Source organism: Elgaria multicarinata, chromosome 14 (genome assembly GCF_023053635.1).
Source record: "Elgaria multicarinata webbii isolate HBS135686 ecotype San Diego chromosome 14, rElgMul1.1.pri, whole genome shotgun sequence".
NCBI classification, from domain to species: domain Eukaryota; kingdom Metazoa; phylum Chordata; class Lepidosauria; order Squamata; family Anguidae; genus Elgaria; species Elgaria multicarinata.
This window is the reverse complement of record NC_086184.1, coordinates 32,339,536-32,356,537: the sequence shown is the minus strand read 5'-3', so window position 1 is coordinate 32,356,537 and position 17,002 is coordinate 32,339,536. Positions and strand designations below refer to the sequence as shown.

The following is a 17,002-nucleotide window of genomic DNA, read 5'->3' as shown; positions in this document are numbered from 1 at the left end:
AACACATCTGGAGCGCCCCAGGTTGAGGAAGGCTGATCTATAACAATTAGTTATTTGAATTCCATACATATAACATCATCGCTGAGGCTGAGATGTGAGGCAGGCCACAGCAAGCTTTGGCCACCTCAGGGTTGCCACAAGTGCAAAAAAAACCTTCAGTGAGGGAAAAACCAACCTATCGGATACAGAGGGGCACCCAAAACAGCGCAGTGAGGACTGAGCAAGCCGACTTCTCCTCTGGAGGGTGAAGGGAGTGTTCCGAAAGGAAGCCTGCCCTGTGCCGGGTGGCTGCGGAAATGTATTTCTAAGGTCATTTGCTCAGAACCTGGAAATGACAAGATGAGTGGTCCATTGGGCCCAGAGCTCCTGGCAGGCCGACGTGGCTTCTCCAAGATCACGTCAGAATCGTAAAGTAGAAATGGAAAAGTTAAGGAGGAGCAGGGGGCTCTGGGCGCATCTAGCCTTTTATTGAATTAACTCAGCTGCACCCCTTAAGCGCACAATAGGAAGTAAATTCCACCCTCGGCGAGGGATGCTTCTGGGTAAATACAGCCAGGGCCGCCCTGCCAGTCCTTTGATTTCGCAAGTTCAATAAGCAGAGGGCTGAATAAACAAATATTTTTGTGTGTGAGGCTGCCCTTATTCTTTCCTCTCTTGTGCCCAGCTGTCTATAGGACATGTAAACCCTATGCATACTGTGCTTTCCAAATGTTACTGTTGCTGCCTTTCCAAAGAAAACTCTTTGTTAAATATCCCTGCTGGTTTCTCAGGGTGTAAATATAACTCCCCACCTCTCCGCCCACCCAAATCTTTGAAATTACTTTAGTGGCAAGAACTGTTTTAAATCCATGGTGAAACATACATGGAGAGCAAAATTGAAGTTTCCGTGTGCTCTCCAAGGGCAGCCCCATATAGCGCATGTTACAGCAGTCCAAACGAGATGTAACTACTGCATGTCGCACCATGGTTAGGTCTAACCGTACCCGGAGCGTGCGTGGCTTCTCTATGAAGATGCCCTGCCTTGAGTCAGGCTGCTTGACCAGCCTTTCACAACCTGATTTCCTCCGCATATTGCTGTACGCCAGCCACCCCCAAACTGCCACCCTCCAGATGGGCTCAGTCTACAACTCCCATCATCCCAGCCAGCACGGCCGATGGTTGGGAGATCATGGGAGTTGTACTCTCACACATCTGGAGAGGATGGGGTTGGGGAAGGCTGCACTGGACCATCAATATGATTTCCCTCTGCTGCCATCAGAAGTTCTTTAGCTGGAAATGCTGTAGGTTGAGCCTGAGATTTCCAGCATGCAAAGGGTGGCTCCTCCACAGATGCCTTCTATTCGCAGAAGGTGGTGGGGATGCTTGTAACTTTAAGCTTCCGTAGATTCCCTTTGGTTTAAATGTGAGCCTCTGTGGTGATGTGCCCCATGGTGGGTTGGTTTTTCAGATCTCCCTACTAAGTACCAAGGCGATGTAATGGTGGTTCTCCCTTCTCCCCCCCCCCCCTCTCTCTCTCTCTCTCTAGCCTAAAGTTAAAGAGTTCGGAATTGACACTCAGAACATGTTCGAGTTTTGGGATGTAAGTAAACCACGTTTGCTGCTGTTCCTTGTTCTTGAGTTCAACCCTCTCCCGCCCCACCTCTTCTAAGCCTGTTCTGGCTTTTGCCCGCCTCCCCAGGTCCAGGCACGCACAGCTGAAAACGGGGCATGTTTGACCTCGCCTTGAAACTAGGTTCCAGAGGTCTTGAAGGTCTTTCAGCACAGGGCCAAATTCCATTTTAGAGATGCTCTTGAGGGGAGGGGCCATGCCAGTGGCAGGCAGGGGCGAATGCAAACATATGGGTGGGGGGTGGGGTGGGGCAAAATACCAGCACCTTTTAATTTAAAGCTCCTACTGCGGTAACTGAACCGTCAGAGAGGCAGTTTGATCTCTTAGAATGGGGTAAATCTGCGCGAAAGCCAGGAAGGCACCAAATGATGGGCTGTTGGGGGAAGGGGGTGTAGTCCTCTGGGGGACCCCAGGGGGCAAGGTGGGGACCCCAGGCCTGAGGTTCTGCAGTCGTGCTGCAGGTGCACCTGGAAGTGTCATGAGAACAAAGCCACGCTTCTGAAAACCATGTTGGAATGCTACCCGCCCCTCTCCCATGGACCACAGTCCTCTGGCAGCAGCATTTGGGGCTGGGGGTCTCCACACCCAAGCTCTCCCCCTCCCTCCTCAGGGTCGAGCCTGCTGCAATGGGGGGGAGGGAATGGTTCCGATCTCGGTGCGAGAAAGATGGTGGCATTTTGCAGAAGGCGCAGAGGGCTGCCGCCGCCCTTGTAAATGCTTTCGAGGAGTCCCTGCAAAGGGCAACCCTGGGGTCCCCTCCGTGGGTGAAATGCAGGAAGGCCTTGCCGTCCGGCTCTTCCATTGCAGGGCTTGTCAAAGGTCAGGCTAGGTGACCTTTGGGCACATTTCAGTCTAGGCAGCTGCTGGGTAATAGGAGATGGTTCACTGCTCCCATCTTCGGCCTTAAGAAGCTATTATAAGCGCTGACATTTGCCTGCTGGGAGCCCACGGAATATAATCCAGGTCCATAAAGGTCAAATGTCAGCCTTGCCTGAGATCTTGGGAAGTGGCGCAGGCAAAGGGCAGCAGTTGGCCTTGGATCTTGGAGGTGATCAGAAACTGCCTTGCGGCGAAGGCTTTGAAACTTCTGATTCCCAAGGATCTGATAGCAGGAATATGATCCTCGTTGTATGTCTGGTCGAAATCAGGTGCTGGCCTGTTCCCTCTGTAATATATACGCACAACACGCAGAATGGCAGGAACCCGGTCCTGATTGGTCCACCTACCGAGAAGAGATGGGGAGCCCCCTTCCATGGTCATCGTGTCCCCCCACTTCCTCAATCATAGGAAGGTGTCAACTGCTCACTGCCCAGGTGTCAAATGGACCTAACGTGTTCAGCCTTAAGGGTCTGCGCTAAGCGTGGGCCTCGGCTCACCTGACTTTGGGGATATCTGCTCCCATTGGCATGATATCTGCTCCCACTAACTTTTTGGTGGGTTTAACTTCCCCTCACAGCCCCAGACCTCTGCCCCAAGTCCACAGAATCCCAAAGTCCAGTGTGTTGCTAGGAACAGCTGTGATCTTTGGGCATCTTTTGATGTTTTCTATTTCTCTCTCTCGGTGTGTGTGTGTGTTGTCTCTAATGCTGCTTTAAAATGCAAGCGTCTAAGCTACTTAAATTTATTTTGTTTATGATGTTCCTTGTCCAACATTGGTTTATTACTCATTTACTCACAGTTTTGTTCCTTTTATAAAAATCCCAAATTCCTCTCCATTTGTATCTGGGTTTTGACTGATAAAACATCAAAGGGATCTTTTTCTTCCTGGAGCCAGACTGCATTTTCATGCTACATGTTTAGACCAAGATCTGACTTGCAATGACGAGGGAATTTTAGCTGGCTGCTGCTGCTGCTGCTGCTGCCACCACCCTGGTCAGAGGCAAACTTGGACCACTTACGGTGCCTTCTCGAGAGGGGCCAAGAGTCTAATTTTAGGAGCTGTTGTAGATCATTATGTAGCTGAGAGCAGCAATGGGTCAACAGGGGTTCTGGTCTGTTACATAAGTGACATAAGTCTTTATGTCGTGTGGCTCTGTGGGCCCAACATGGGGTAGAAAAGTCCTTGATGGTGTGTGCTGAGAGGTATCGTGCTGCCCGCTAGGTGTTCTCAGGCCTCTCATGTTCATCACTGTCCCCTGAGTAACTCTCTGCTCTCCCCCCCATCTTTTCTTTCTGCAGTGGGTTGGTGGCCGTTATTCACTGTGGTCAGCCATCGGCCTCTCCATCGCTCTGCATATTGGTAAGTACCCATATTTCTTTGCAGCACCAGATGTTCCACTGGTGTTACATAACGGCATGTTGGGAAGGCCAAAGGCCAGAGGGCCAGAAATGCGGAGGATGCCGGCCTGTTTTAGCTTAATGCTCTTACAGCCAGTAACAAAGCTGGAGCAGAGGCATTCCGGCCCTTTAGAGTCGGGGGAGAAGAGTGCCAAAGCCACAAAACGATTGGCAATTGGGAGGGAGGAGTGGAAGCCCCCGGCGGGCCAGGTTTGACTCCTGGGCTTGAGTTCCTGCACCCTGCTTTAAGAGTTGTGTTCTTGGAATCTGAGCCAGTGGAGCAAATTAGCAGCAGCAGCAACCCACCCACATAACTGGGAGTGGAACTTTGAAATTGCCTGGTTTGGGGCTGCTATTAACATTGTTAAAATGTATAAACCGCCCTTCGTCCACAGGATCCCAAGGCACTGTGCCCAACATCTAAAACAGACAGTGGCTGTGTACGTTCTGGAAGTATGTGTAACACATCATGTCGTTTTTGCTCTCTAAATCTTGTTTCTAGGTTTTGACAACTTTGAGAAACTGCTTGCTGGAGCCCACTGGATGGTGAGTATCTGGGTGTCCTTCACCCCCAGTGGGACCTCGATCTAGCACTGCTATGCTGATTCTTGGCAGTTGCGTGCTTTGATGGGCCAACTGTGGGGAAGGAAACTTCTCTTGTGGCACAGGAAACCAGTCTTCTGTCCGCCTGAAAGTTAGCAAGTGATAGAAAGTGACACTGGAGGCAGCTTGGTAGGAGAAGAGAACGCTGGTTCTCACGGAGAAGTTTCCTTCTCATTTGGAGTCCGGAGGCATCCATCGAGGGTCAACGCTTCCTACTGCTTGAAAGACAGGAACCAGGTGTCCTAGTTTTTGCTCTTCTCTCCTCTCTCCTGATTGCCTCTCTGTATCCACACACCCCTTCCAACTCACTGGATAAATGAAGATTTAGCTACTCAGCTGCACCCTACAGCTCACTCCACCAGAGCGGTTGTTGCATCTGCTGCGCTATCACAGATGTGCCCATTACAGCGATCTGCTGAGCAGCCACCTGGTCCTCGATGAACACCTTTGCTAAATGTTACAAAGCTGAGGCGGAGAAGAGCGCTCTGGCACATCTCTTCTCCTTCCTAGGGACGCCACCTTCGCTGCCCGGTTCTTGCACATCCCGTGGGTGGGTGCCTCCTATGCCAGACCTTGAAGGTTCCTTCTCATTTGGCATACAGAGGTGTTATACTCCGCACCCTTGGACAAGTTCAGGCACACACATGCCTGTTTTCTATTCACACCTCAGTATTACTCAACGTTGATCCAGTCAAATGCTAGGCATCCTCAGCGGCTCTTTGCGTCCTTCAATTCTCTTCTGAAGCCTAATCCACCATCTCTCCCCGCCTCTCTGTCTGCTAATAACTTTGCCTCTTTTTTCAATGCTAAAATCCAAACTATTCGCTCTGATCTGGCCAGCTCCGCTCCTCTTCCAGTTCCTGTTCCTCATCTGTCAGTTCCTCCTGCAAATTTCTCTGCGTTTCCTTCGGTCTCAGCTGATGAACTGTCTACAATACCGCGCTCTTCGAAGCCTTCCACTTGTTCTCGTGATCCGATTCCTTCTCACGTCTTTATAAATCTTATTCCTGCTATCCTCCCTTCCTTGCTTCATATTATTAATTTTTCTCTGTCCTCTGGTTCATTTCCTTCTGCTTTTAAACATGCTGTTCTCAAGAAACCTACTCTTGATAGGCTATCTCTGTCTAACTACCGACCTGTCTCTTTGTTGCCGTTTGTTTCAAAGATCCTGGAGCGTGTGGTCTATATTATTATTATTATTATTATTATTATTATTATTATTTATTTATATAGCACCATCAATGTACATGGTGCTGTACAGAGCTCTCGTTGTCTTGATTTTCTTTCTAGTAACTCTGCTCTGGATCCTTTTCAATCTGGATTCCGTCCTTTGCATTCCACTGAAACAGCCCTTACTAAGATTACCAATGACCTTCTTACTGCCAAGTCTAAAGGCCTTTATTCCATTCTTATTCTCCTTGATCTAACTGCAGCCTTTGACACGGTTGATCATGATCTTCTTTTAGATTCCCTTCATGACCTTGGATTTTGTGGCTCTGTCTATAACTGGTTTGCCTCCTATCTAGCGAGTCGCTCTTTCAGCGTGTTGGCTAGTGGCAGCTCATCTTCTGCTTTTCCCCTTTCTGTAGGGGTTCCGCAAGGCTCGGTGCTTGGTCCACTGTTGTTTTCTTTATACATGTTGCCCTTGGGTAATCTTATTCAATCTCATGGCCTCCAATATCATCTGCATGCCGATGATACACAATTATATCTTTCATCTCCGAATCTTTCTCCTGATGTTCACGATCGTATCTCGGCATGTCTTTCAGATATCTCGGCTTGGTTGCTTCATCGTCATTTGAAACTTAATATGGCAAAGACTGAATTGCTTGTTTTTCCTCCTAAACCTTCTCCTCATCTCTCATTCTCTCTTACTGTCAATGATGTTACACTTACTCCAGTCAAGGAAGCTCGTAGTCTTGGCTTTATATTTGATTCCTCGCTCTCCTTTATTCCTCATATTGAGACAGTAGCTAAATCCTGTCGTTTTTTCCTGTATAATATTGCCAAGATTCGATCATTTTTGTCTGTCTCTTCTGCCAAGACTCTTGTTCATGCATTGGTTATTTCTTGGTTGGACTACTGCAACCTTCTTCTCACTGGCCTTCCTTCTTCTCACATCAGTCCGTTGGTTTCTGTTCACCACTCTGCTGCTAAGATCATCTTCTTGGCTCGCCGCTCTGACCATGTAACTCCGCTTCTGAAATCTCTTCATTGGCTTCCAATTCACTTCAGAATCCAATATAAACTTCTCCTGTTGACCTACAAAGCTTTCCACTGTCTAGCTCCTTCCTATCTCTCCTCTCTCATCTCACACTATTGCCCCGCTCGTGCTCTTCACTCCTCTGATGCCATGTTTCTCGCCTGCCCAAGAGTCTCTACTTCCCTTGCTCGGCTTCATCCATTTTCTTCTGCTGCCCCTTATGCCTGGAATGCTCTTCCAGAACATTTGAGAACTACAAGTTCAACCACAGCTTTTAAAGCTCAGCTAAAAACTTTTCTTTTTCCTAAAGCTTTTAAAACTTGATTTTGTTTTGACTTTATACTGTTAGTTTTACCCTACCCAGTGCCTGTTTACCCTACCCTGTGCCTGTTTGCATTCTCTTCCCCTCTTTATTGTTTTATTATGATTTTATTAGAATGTAAGCCTATGCGGCAGGGTCTTGCTATTTACTGTTTTACTCTGTACAGCACCATGTACATTGATGGTGCTATATAAATAAATAATAATAATAATAATGAAGGAGGAACCTTCAAGTGGAGAAGGCAAGGCTGGCAATTTGTGGCCCAACAGATGTTTTGGCCTACATCAGCCCTAGCCAGTAAAGGATCATGGGAGTTGTAAACCAAAACATTTGGAGGGTCACAAGCTGCCCACTTCTGGGATGGGGCAGGGGAACCGTGGCCACTTGGTTCCTGTAGTTGGAGGGACGCTGCTGGGTATTTCCATACACCGAACGAGAAGGGGCCTTCCCGGCGATTGCCACTCTTTGGTTCTCCCACTCTGAGCGCTTGCTCACTTTCCACTGGGTGTGCGAACGAACGGCCTCTGCTTTTGTGTTGAGGCAATGCGTGGCCTCTGTCGGACACGGAGGGCCCTCCATCACTTGCATGTCAAACGTGCTCGCGTGAACTTGGCTCTGGCACCCGTTAGGCCAACTTTCAAACAGAAGCAGGAGGTTGTAGCAGACATCAGAACCTGGTCCTTAGCGAGGGGTTATGCGTGGCGCGGGACACCCCCTTCTCTTTCCGCCCCACCCTTCCCAATTCTTGTTCAGTTATGCCAGTTATATTTTTGTGTCCTAAGAGCATAGCGTGGAAGGGTTGGGTCTGTGTTAATGAAACTACTTTCTTTGGGAAGCTGAACCTGGCATTCAGTGCTACTCCTGCGTAGATCCAGCACCCTGCAGTCTAACCTTTGACGTTGCAGCATATCCAATAGATCGGGGTGGGCATCATGTATCCCCCTGGGTCGGACCCATCCACCCCACCCTGTACTGCAGAACTGAATTCGGCAGCCACCAAAAAATACAAAATAAACCAAAAATAAAGGCACTTTTTGCGCCCTGCTGCTCCAGAGCGCTAAAAGGGCTAAATTTAGCTTGATGCGATAAATTTAACACTTTTAGCACTACAGGGAGCTGTGGAGGGGTTTGCTGCCATCCCCCCCCCCCCCCCAGTGCCCTGTGAACAGAATGCAGCCCACCAGGCGGGGAGCGGGGTGGATATTGTCCAAGGGGTAAAAATGGCCCCCGGATCTCCCAAAGTTGCCCACTCCCGAAGCAGGCAAAGCTATTGAGATAAGTCATTGAAGGAAACCGAGGCTTTTGGTTACTTGATCTCAGTATTGAGCAAGCAGGAGAGGTCGATACTGTTTTTTGGATGTCCTGCTTCCACTCGTGTCCATTCACACATCCCTCCGGCTGCCTCGAGGCACAGATTCAGGCAGCACCCATTCACAAATGCAGAAGCTAGGGTTAAAAGGCAGCTCCTGATAGAAGCCTCATTGGGTGAAAAGGCTCTTGAGTCCCAACTCACTGTTTTATGGTGTTCAGAGAAGCCACACCTGGACTCTTGATGGCCTCCCACACTAGAGGCAGCTGGGCAACCACCTGTCGGGGATGCTGTAGGGTGGATTCCTGCATTGAGCAGGGGGTTGGACTCGATGGCCTTGTAGGCCCCTTCCAACTCTGCTATTCTATGATTCTATGAAGAGAAGCTGTAAAATGTAAAATCTGGTGGAGGCTGAGGGCGGGTGCACTGGATTGCACACCAACCCAGCCAAGAAGGCCACCCTTCCCAATCTGGGAGATGGGAAAACTGAAGAAGCAAGTGATCTGCCCCCCCCCCGACCCCCGGTAGCCCTCTGAATCCACAGACCTGGCTTAAAACTTTAACCAAGCAGGACTCAGTGCTCCTATTTTCCAGTGCCTGAAGCTAACTGTGTTGGCCTGAGGAAGCTGGAGTTTCATTAGTATCTCAGGTTGGGTCCTAGGGTGGCACAGGTGCTGTAGGTTTTGTTTGGATAACATGACTTCGTTTTTCTGCTCTTTGCATAAAAGGACAACCACTTCCGCACCGCCCCCCTGGAGAAGAACGTGCCGGTGCTGCTGGCGATGCTGGGGGTCTGGTATATCAACTGCTACAAGACAGAGACCCATGCGCTTCTGCCCTACGACCAGTACATGCACCGCTTTGCCGCTTACTTCCAGCAGGTAAGGCAGCACCTTTGGCACCATCCCCTTGGACTCCATGTTGGTTGATCTGGCCCAGGGTTTCTGGTGGAACGGAGGACTCTCAAGCCAGCACTGCACACAGGGAAGAGCCTGCTTTACGTACCCTACTATTAGGAAGGCGCCTGTGGGTTGTACGGCTACTTGAACGCTTAGTGGACCTCTGGAGCATTGAGTGCTGCCCTCCGTCCGTCCCTCCTGGTGGTGCACAGCTTGTTAGCGGGTGTTCCTGTGCGCTGGCTGATTCTAGAAATGCACTCGCAACACTGCTTTGCATGGTTCAGGCATCTGGTCCCATCGCAGCAGCCCTTTCCCCAAAAGACACTCTTGGGCAAAGGCTGACGATACGTTTGATCTCCTGCTCTTGCTTAGGGAGACATGGAATCTAATGGGAAATACATCACCAAGAACGGCACTCGCGTGAACTACAATACTGGTCCGATTGTGTGGGGCGAACCTGGAACCAATGGGCAGCATGCCTTCTATCAGCTGATTCATCAAGGTAGGCTGGAAACGGAGCCGCTGTTCTGAGCATTTTAGCAGTCAGTTGCTACATCTTGGGTACGGATGATCTGGAGCTGCCATAAGAGCGATCCAGTTTGATTTGCAGTGGGCAGAGGTTTCTCAGCAAGCAGCTGTAGAATCGTTAGAGGCTGGCAGTTTATAGGGAGTTTTAGAATTGTGGAGGCTTAAAAATATAGCAGCAGGTTGGGACTGGTTGCAAATGGCTTACCGTTGCCGAACTGGCTCACAGGCTTTGGCCATCAGCCCAGTTGCCTTTAGGGCCTCTATAAAACGTGGGGGGGGGCTGGGGCCTTGCAGATGGTGTTAGGCTCCAACTCCCATCAGCCCCTGCCAGCGCAGCCCATGGCGGGGGATGGGGACGGAGGGAGTTGTGGGTCAGCAGTAGTATCTGGAGTGCTGCAGGTTTTCCCCTGCTGTAAAAGAATATTTTGCTGCACTCGTGAGACTGTCTCCGTCTTTTTGTAGGAACTCGCATGATCCCTTGTGACTTCCTCATCCCAGTCCAGACGCAGCATCCAATCAGAAATGGCCTGCATCACAAGGTACAATGGCGTGGACTCAAAGGCAGGGCTCATTTTTTCCAACTCTAGGAAAACTTTGCTGAACAACAACTGCACGCTGTCCTCTGGGAAACCACATTGCATAAGATACACTGTTTTGAACTCGCAGCCTTCAGCCCCCTCCTCCTAAAAAATGGGGCTACATGTCACCCCTGCTTTACTGGGACAATCAGTTGCGGTGTGGGTGTGGGTGTGGGTGTGGGTGTGGGTGTGGGTGGGTTTCTGCCATAGGTGTGATGCGGGAAATGCTTCTCTCCCACTTGCACCCTTCCCAAAACCTACTTGTCATGTGATTTCTTGTGAACTGCCCGGAGAGCTTCGGCTATTGGGCGGTATAAAAATGTAATGAATAAATAAATTTCTTCTCCTGTTTCGAAGGGAGGGCTGCATCTAAGGGTCCTGCCATCATAAATGCCCAACTTCTGAGAGGACTAACAACAGTCTGCCCCTTTCCCAACCTCCCGCCCGCCAGATTTGTTGACCTACAACTCCCATCATCCACAGCTATCCCATCCCATGGTGGTGCTGGCTGGGGGTGATAGGAGTTGTAGTCCAACACATCTGGAAGGCTGAGTTACAACAGTATTGAGAGGTTTTGTGTTTGGTGCCGTTTAAAGAGACAGGCTCCGTAAAGTGTCTGGTTCCTGCTTTCTAAGCGGAACAACTTTCTAAACCTAGAATAGGCGAAGCTGCCTTGAACTGAGTCAGGCCGCTAGTCCACCTGACTTGGCATTGTCTACAGCAAGGATGCAAAGGCCAGGGGCGGCCTCACAAGCCGGTCTGCTGGTCCGCCAGGAAAGAAACCCAGGGAAAAAGGGGAAATGCTCTAGGATCGGGCCCTGCGGTTCCTGCCATAGACACTTCGCTCCTAGAGTGTTCCCAGAGTATCCGAAGGCACCATACAGTATGTGTGTCTGTGTGTGTATATGTGAATGAGTTGTGTGTGTGTGCTCACACATGTGTGCCCCCATCACACCAGCAGACGTTGAATGGTAGGGGCATTCTGAGGGGGCAGCTGTTGGGGGCCAGGGAGAGAGACGGTGAACGTGGGCTGCCGGCTTGAAATACAGTTAGGTTGTCTACATGCAGAGCTGTGAACACTGTTTAAAATTGACCCGGAAAAGTTGAATTATGCTGACTGTAACTTCGGATAAGCTAAGTAAATTGAGCCAAATTGTGTGATTTCTGTGGTGTAGTTCTACACTTCTTCCTGCGTTTGCCTAATTTTCTAGGGCTTGGCTCATGGGCCTCTCCATAATAAGCTCCCAGGCCTGGCGCTTGAGATTGCAACACATACTAGCCTGTGCTCCAGTGGCGTTGCAGGTGTGTGTGTGCCTAGGTTGCAGCTGGTGGCAAGGAATACGCCTCCTCCAGTCCTGACTACGCAAGCGTAGAGTAAATACTTCTTTTCTGACACAGGTAGATCAGCCTTCCCCAGCCTGGTGCCTTCCAGTGTGTTGGACTACAACTCCCAGCATCCCCCAGCCAGCCATATCCAATACATCCGGAAGGCACTAGGTTGGGGAAATGCCACGGTAGGCCAGTAATTGACCGTGCCCATCTTAACACCTGTCTGCTTCCTGTTAGATCCTTCTGGCCAACTTCCTTGCTCAGACTGAGGCCTTGATGAAAGGGAAGACGACGGACGAGGCTCGCAAAGAGCTGCAGGCTTCTGGCCTGAGCGGAGAGGCTCTGGAGAAACTCCTTCCGCACAAGGTTTGTGGGCCGTAGGCCGCTTTTACGTCTGCTTGGGAGCCACCCCCAGCCGGATGCAGGCTGGGCTCGGCTCGCTTAGGGATTGCCGGGGTTTGGGCTACAAAGGTGCCCCCTGGTGGTGAGTGGAAATGTGAAGGCCAGCCAACGCCACTGAGGCCTCCACTCATGTCGCCTGCCTGTGGAAATGTTTTTGCTGTTGTTCATTTTTGCAACGGAGAACACATTCACAAAACATTTTAATCTGTAAAGACAATAAATGCAACAACAGAAGCCAGTGTACCTCATCTTGGAGAGAAGGCAGGTCCCTGCCCCAGGGAGATTACAGATATAAGCTTGTTTGATGAGGGAGAATCACAAAACAAGGAAAGGATATGAGGAGGTGCTGGTATGTGTGCTTCAGCTTTGTTTCAGGACTTTTGGAGGGGGGTATTGGGGGTTTAGTCAAAAGGTTTGGGAACAAAGGGCCCTCCTGGATCAGACCAAGGGTCCTGCTAGTCCAGCATTCGGTTCAAAGCCACAAGCAGGGCATGGTGCCACAGCACCCTCCCACTCGTGTCCCAGCAACTGGTGCACCCAGGCTTACTGCCGCTGATCCTGGAGGGAGCACAGAGCCGTCAGGACTGGAAGCCATTGATAGCCTTCTTCTCCTCCAGGAATTTCTCTTAACCCCCTTTTAAAGCCCTCCAAGTGGGTGGCCATCCCTACACCTTGTGGTAGTGAATTTGATAGTTTAGCTCTGTGCTGTATGAAGAAGTCCTGCCTTTGATCTGGCCTGAATCTCCCACCATTCTGCTTCATGGCATAATTCCATGTTTTAGTATGATGAGAGAGGGAGAAAAACCCTCTCATCCTTTATGAAAGAGGGATCTGGAGGAGGGGCCTTTCTGGTGTTCAGCTGGCCTGAGAGCTGTAAGAAATGTGTGGTGCATTTTGTCATTGACCAATGTGTCTGAAGTGTAATAACGTGGATCATGTTTGTTTGTTTTGAAAGGTCTTTGAAGGAAACCGCCCAACCAATTCCATTGTGTTTACTAAACTTAACCCATTCATGCTTGGAGCCTTAATTGGTAAATAAATGTCTTCCTCTTCAGTATTTATGTTTGTTGAATGCTTACTATTAAAGGCTTATTATTAATGATGCCTTCCTTTTTCCTTTGTTTTTAAATTCTGTTTATAGCTATGTATGAACACAAGATCTTTGTTCAAGGAGTTGTGTGGGATATTAACAGTTATGACCAGTGGGGGTAAGTAGACCTCAGGGGTGTGTGTGTGTGTGTGTATTGTAAAATGGGTTGCTGCTTTTGTAGGGGTTAGGAATTCCACATTCCATACCACACTTGCCTCAAATCAAGATCAATGTAGTCTGAACATGCTTTGGCATGGAAGACTAAGCGACTCGGACCTTGGCCTGTTAAATGCAACTTATTGAAGACTAAGCCCTCTCTTTACTGGTCAGACGGATCTTCAGTGTAACCCAGGTGTGGTGGCTGTGGAGCTCTTGGCTGGGTGCACTCTCTTCAGGCAACCTAGTGGCTGCACTTGGTTGTTGCAAAAGTCCAGCCTTCTGGTTTTTGTTACATATATAGAAATACGTTGGATTCCATCCCAAACCCATACTTGTAGTGAAATTTTAAAGTATATTTATAATCTTTTTTTAGTTTTTTTAATAAACTAAAATTGTGTAATTTGTATATATTGATAGCAATGAATAATTATGAAGGGCACAAGTGTGAAAATACAACTTACTAGCAGTTTTACATAGGCCAAAAAAAGCAGACCAGATATCCAAATAAATGCCCATTTGAAGGTGGCATCTATATACCACCTGTTCAAATGTTGAGAGTGTTATGGGTCTTCAATTGATTGCATTATAAGAGGCGCGTGTTGATCTTTCCAATGCTGTAATATCAGTCTTTTAGCTGTCAAAAGGGTGCAGAGAATCCATTTATGCCGACCATTTATTAAATGACGCAGGTAAATAATTTAAATGAGCATGTATATCAGTGAATGTTAAAGACTGTTCCAGTAGAAAATTTATCTGGGTAATAACCTCTTCCCAAAAAGAAACAACTACTGGACATTGCCAAAATACATGTTTGAAAGAAGCATTAGCAGTCTCGCACTACCAGCAATTAGCCAAATTAGATCCTCCCTTATTAAAGAGACGTTGCAGTGTCTAATAGACCCGAAACAATTTAAAAAAATTTTTTTTTTGCTGAATAAAATGCAGCCTAAGATCCATAGATACAACAGGTATTTATGTCAAAGCAGCAATCCATTGATTAGGGAGAATGGGGCAACCCAGTTGCCTATTCCATTCCTGCTTAAAATCCTTTTAAGGATTTATTCACCAGTAACAAGTATTTATTGGATCATGGGTCGCTTCGCCTGGCCAGCCTCGGTAAGTGCTTCCAATAATGACAGAGGCTGTAAAGGCAGCTGGGCCAGACGTAGATAACAACAAATGCTGTAATGCAAGTATTGCCATTCAGCCATAGCTGGGAAATAGTATTCGGCACGCAGCATAGAAAATGACAAAAACTCCTCATCAGCGTCTCATCATTCTACAGTTGATTCAAAGCAGAAATCGCCTTATCTGTCCGTGTCCACCATACACACAAAAATTCTTACCAATTTTTAGATCTGGATTGCCCCGTAAAGTCAATTTTGCAAGAGAAAATAGATCAAAGTGGAATTGACATGACATTCTGTGCCAGGCATCTCCTTAAGTGTAGAGACTGTGGGAGGAAGGAGCCCTCCGCGTTCTTGTGTGTCTGGAACCCAGTGCCATCCATTTGCAGCAGCATGGACTGTCCGCCCCAGCGTCCCAAAACCTGGTGGTCTCCAGATGTGTTGGGTTACAACACTCCTCATTCCCAGCCAGCATGGCCAGGTTGGGGAAGGCTTCACTGAGGTGGACATTCTGGGAAGTGCGGTAGGTGACTAATAGAGGGTTGCTTCAAAGTCATGTTCCTGCCAGTGTGGCATAATGGTGCCCTGTGTGCGGGCTGGTAAGACCTGAGTTCAACTCTCTGCTCAGCCACAAAGTTTGCCAGTTGACCACTTTCAGCTTCGGAACCCCACTCTAAGGCAGGGGCGCCAAATCTCGTACAGCTCGAGGTTCCTGGGGGCCACATTCCAGTGGTAGGCGAGGCTAGAGGCAAAAGGGGCGGGGCCAGAAATGCCAGATGACAACAGCTTTGACAAAGGGCAGCGCAGAAATGCAATAAATGTCACTTGGCATTCAGTGTTTAGCCTAAACTCTCCCTCTTTTTAAAATCCAGCGTTGAGCTTGGGAAGCAGCTGGCCAAGAAAATCGAGCCTGAGCTGGAGTCTGACGCACCCGTGACCTCCCACGACGCTTCAACCAACGGGCTGATCGGCTTCATCAAGAAACACCGAGCCTGAGCCAGGCGCTGGAGGGCGCGCCAGGAGCCCAGCCGCCCAGCCCCCAGATCGATGTTGTAGTCGCTGCTTCCGTAGCCGCCTCTAACCGCACTCGCCAGTTCTGGCCTCTTTGTTGTTGACGGTTGTTCACCTTGTTGCGTTTTTAAGCCATGTTGCAAATGAGACCTTTTTTATCTTGTGAGACCTGGAAATTTTGTCTAGTGGCTGTTTGTGGCAGCTGACTTGTAAAACGTTGGGTACTGTGTCCCTCACTTCTCTTCCTCCCCCCCACTCCAGCACCTATTTCCAGCTCCACTGTGTAACACCGCCAGAGGAAAGCTGCATGACGGAGAGGGAAACGCTTTTCCACACTGTGTCTTGTGAAGCCAGTGCAAAGTTCGAGAACTCCACCTTTAGTTGTACAAGATTATACCAGAATTCACTAAAAACGTGTCTGAGCGTGCTGTTATTTGGTGTGTGTGTGTGTGTGTGTGTGTGTGTGTTAATTGACTGCCTATGTACAGGGTGCTTCTATGGAATCATAGAATAGCAGAGTTGGAAGGGGCCGACAAGGCCATCGAGACCAACCCCCTGCTCAATGCAGGAATCCACCCTAAAGCATCCCTGACAGATGGTTGTCCAGCTGCCTCTTGAAGGCCTCTAGTGTGGGAGAGCCCACAACCTCCCTAGGTAACTGATTCCATTGTCGTATTTTTTATTTTTATTTTTTTATTTTATTTAAGGATTTTTATGCCGCCATTCAGCCAAAAAAGGCTCTCACGGCGGCTTACAAAAGTATTTCTTGACAGTCCCTGCCCACAGGCTTACAATCTAAAAGACATGACACAAAAGGAAAGGGGATTGGGAGGGAGGAGGAGGAGGGGGAAAAGGAAAGCAAATTCAGGCACTACAATCTTAGTTGGAAAGTTCAGCAGTTACAGGTGACAGCAGGAGGGAGGGGGCTCTCAGCTGGAGCTGGACCCAGGCACGGTGGAGAGGTGCCCGGCTGATGCTTCCTCCCTCACTGGTGGCCTCTGCAGAGACCTGCTCGTACTGCTCTAACAGTCAGGAAGTTTTTCCTGATGTCCAGCTGGAATCTGGCTTCCTTTAACTTGAGCCCGTTATTCCGTGTCCTGCACTCTGGGAGGATCGAGAATCCCTACCATGATACTTTCGGGGATGACTCCCATCAACCCCAGCTAGCCTGGGCAGTGGACAGGGCATCTGGGGGTGGTGAGACTTGTAGTCCAAGACCTCTCACCTGCCAAAGTGCACCAGGTTGGGGAAGGATGCAACCTATTACCAGTGAGGCCCATGGCTGATCATTTTGCGTGGGTCCTGGGTGCCTACTTGAATCCCTGGAACTGGTGCTGGCCCACTCCACCAAAAGACCTGCATGTGCAGAAGGAACTGTGCTGATAGATGAAGCGGGGGGAGCGTTCTTCTTCGTGGTCTCTGTGCCTCACACATATGAGCTCTGTGCCTGCACGGAACTTCATTTGAGAAACTTCTATAGCTGAGAGGATTTTGGCAGGAACCCATCCCCCAACATTCCCGTGCATGTATTCTACGGTATTCCCGCCCAGATATAC

The 17,002-nt window shown here is 49.1% G+C and overlaps 1 protein-coding gene across 2 annotated transcripts in view; it reads left to right on the top strand.

The window, feature by feature from the left end:
* GPI (glucose-6-phosphate isomerase) overlaps nucleotides 1–17,002 on the top strand; it is a 51,982-nt gene that overhangs the window by 21,755 nt on the left and 13,225 nt on the right. Inside the window, exons 9-18 of one of the 2 annotated variants that reach the window (XM_063140904.1) lie at nucleotides 1,526–1,579; nucleotides 3,788–3,848; nucleotides 4,389–4,432; nucleotides 9,052–9,204; nucleotides 9,595–9,724; nucleotides 10,213–10,289; nucleotides 11,895–12,023; nucleotides 13,015–13,090; nucleotides 13,201–13,267; nucleotides 15,308–15,859. In XM_063140904.1, the coding sequence (XP_062996974.1) occupies nucleotides 1,526–1,579; nucleotides 3,788–3,848; nucleotides 4,389–4,432; nucleotides 9,052–9,204; nucleotides 9,595–9,724; nucleotides 10,213–10,289; nucleotides 11,895–12,023; nucleotides 13,015–13,090; nucleotides 13,201–13,267; nucleotides 15,308–15,431 (915 nt within the window). In that variant the 3' untranslated portion in view covers nucleotides 15,432–15,859. Of the gene's footprint in view, nucleotides 1–1,525; nucleotides 1,580–3,787; nucleotides 3,849–4,388; nucleotides 4,433–9,051; nucleotides 9,205–9,594; nucleotides 9,725–10,212; nucleotides 10,290–11,894; nucleotides 12,024–13,014; nucleotides 13,109–13,200; nucleotides 13,268–15,307; nucleotides 15,860–17,002 lie in introns of those variants that run through there. The other variant, XM_063140905.1, reaches the window with a different exon arrangement.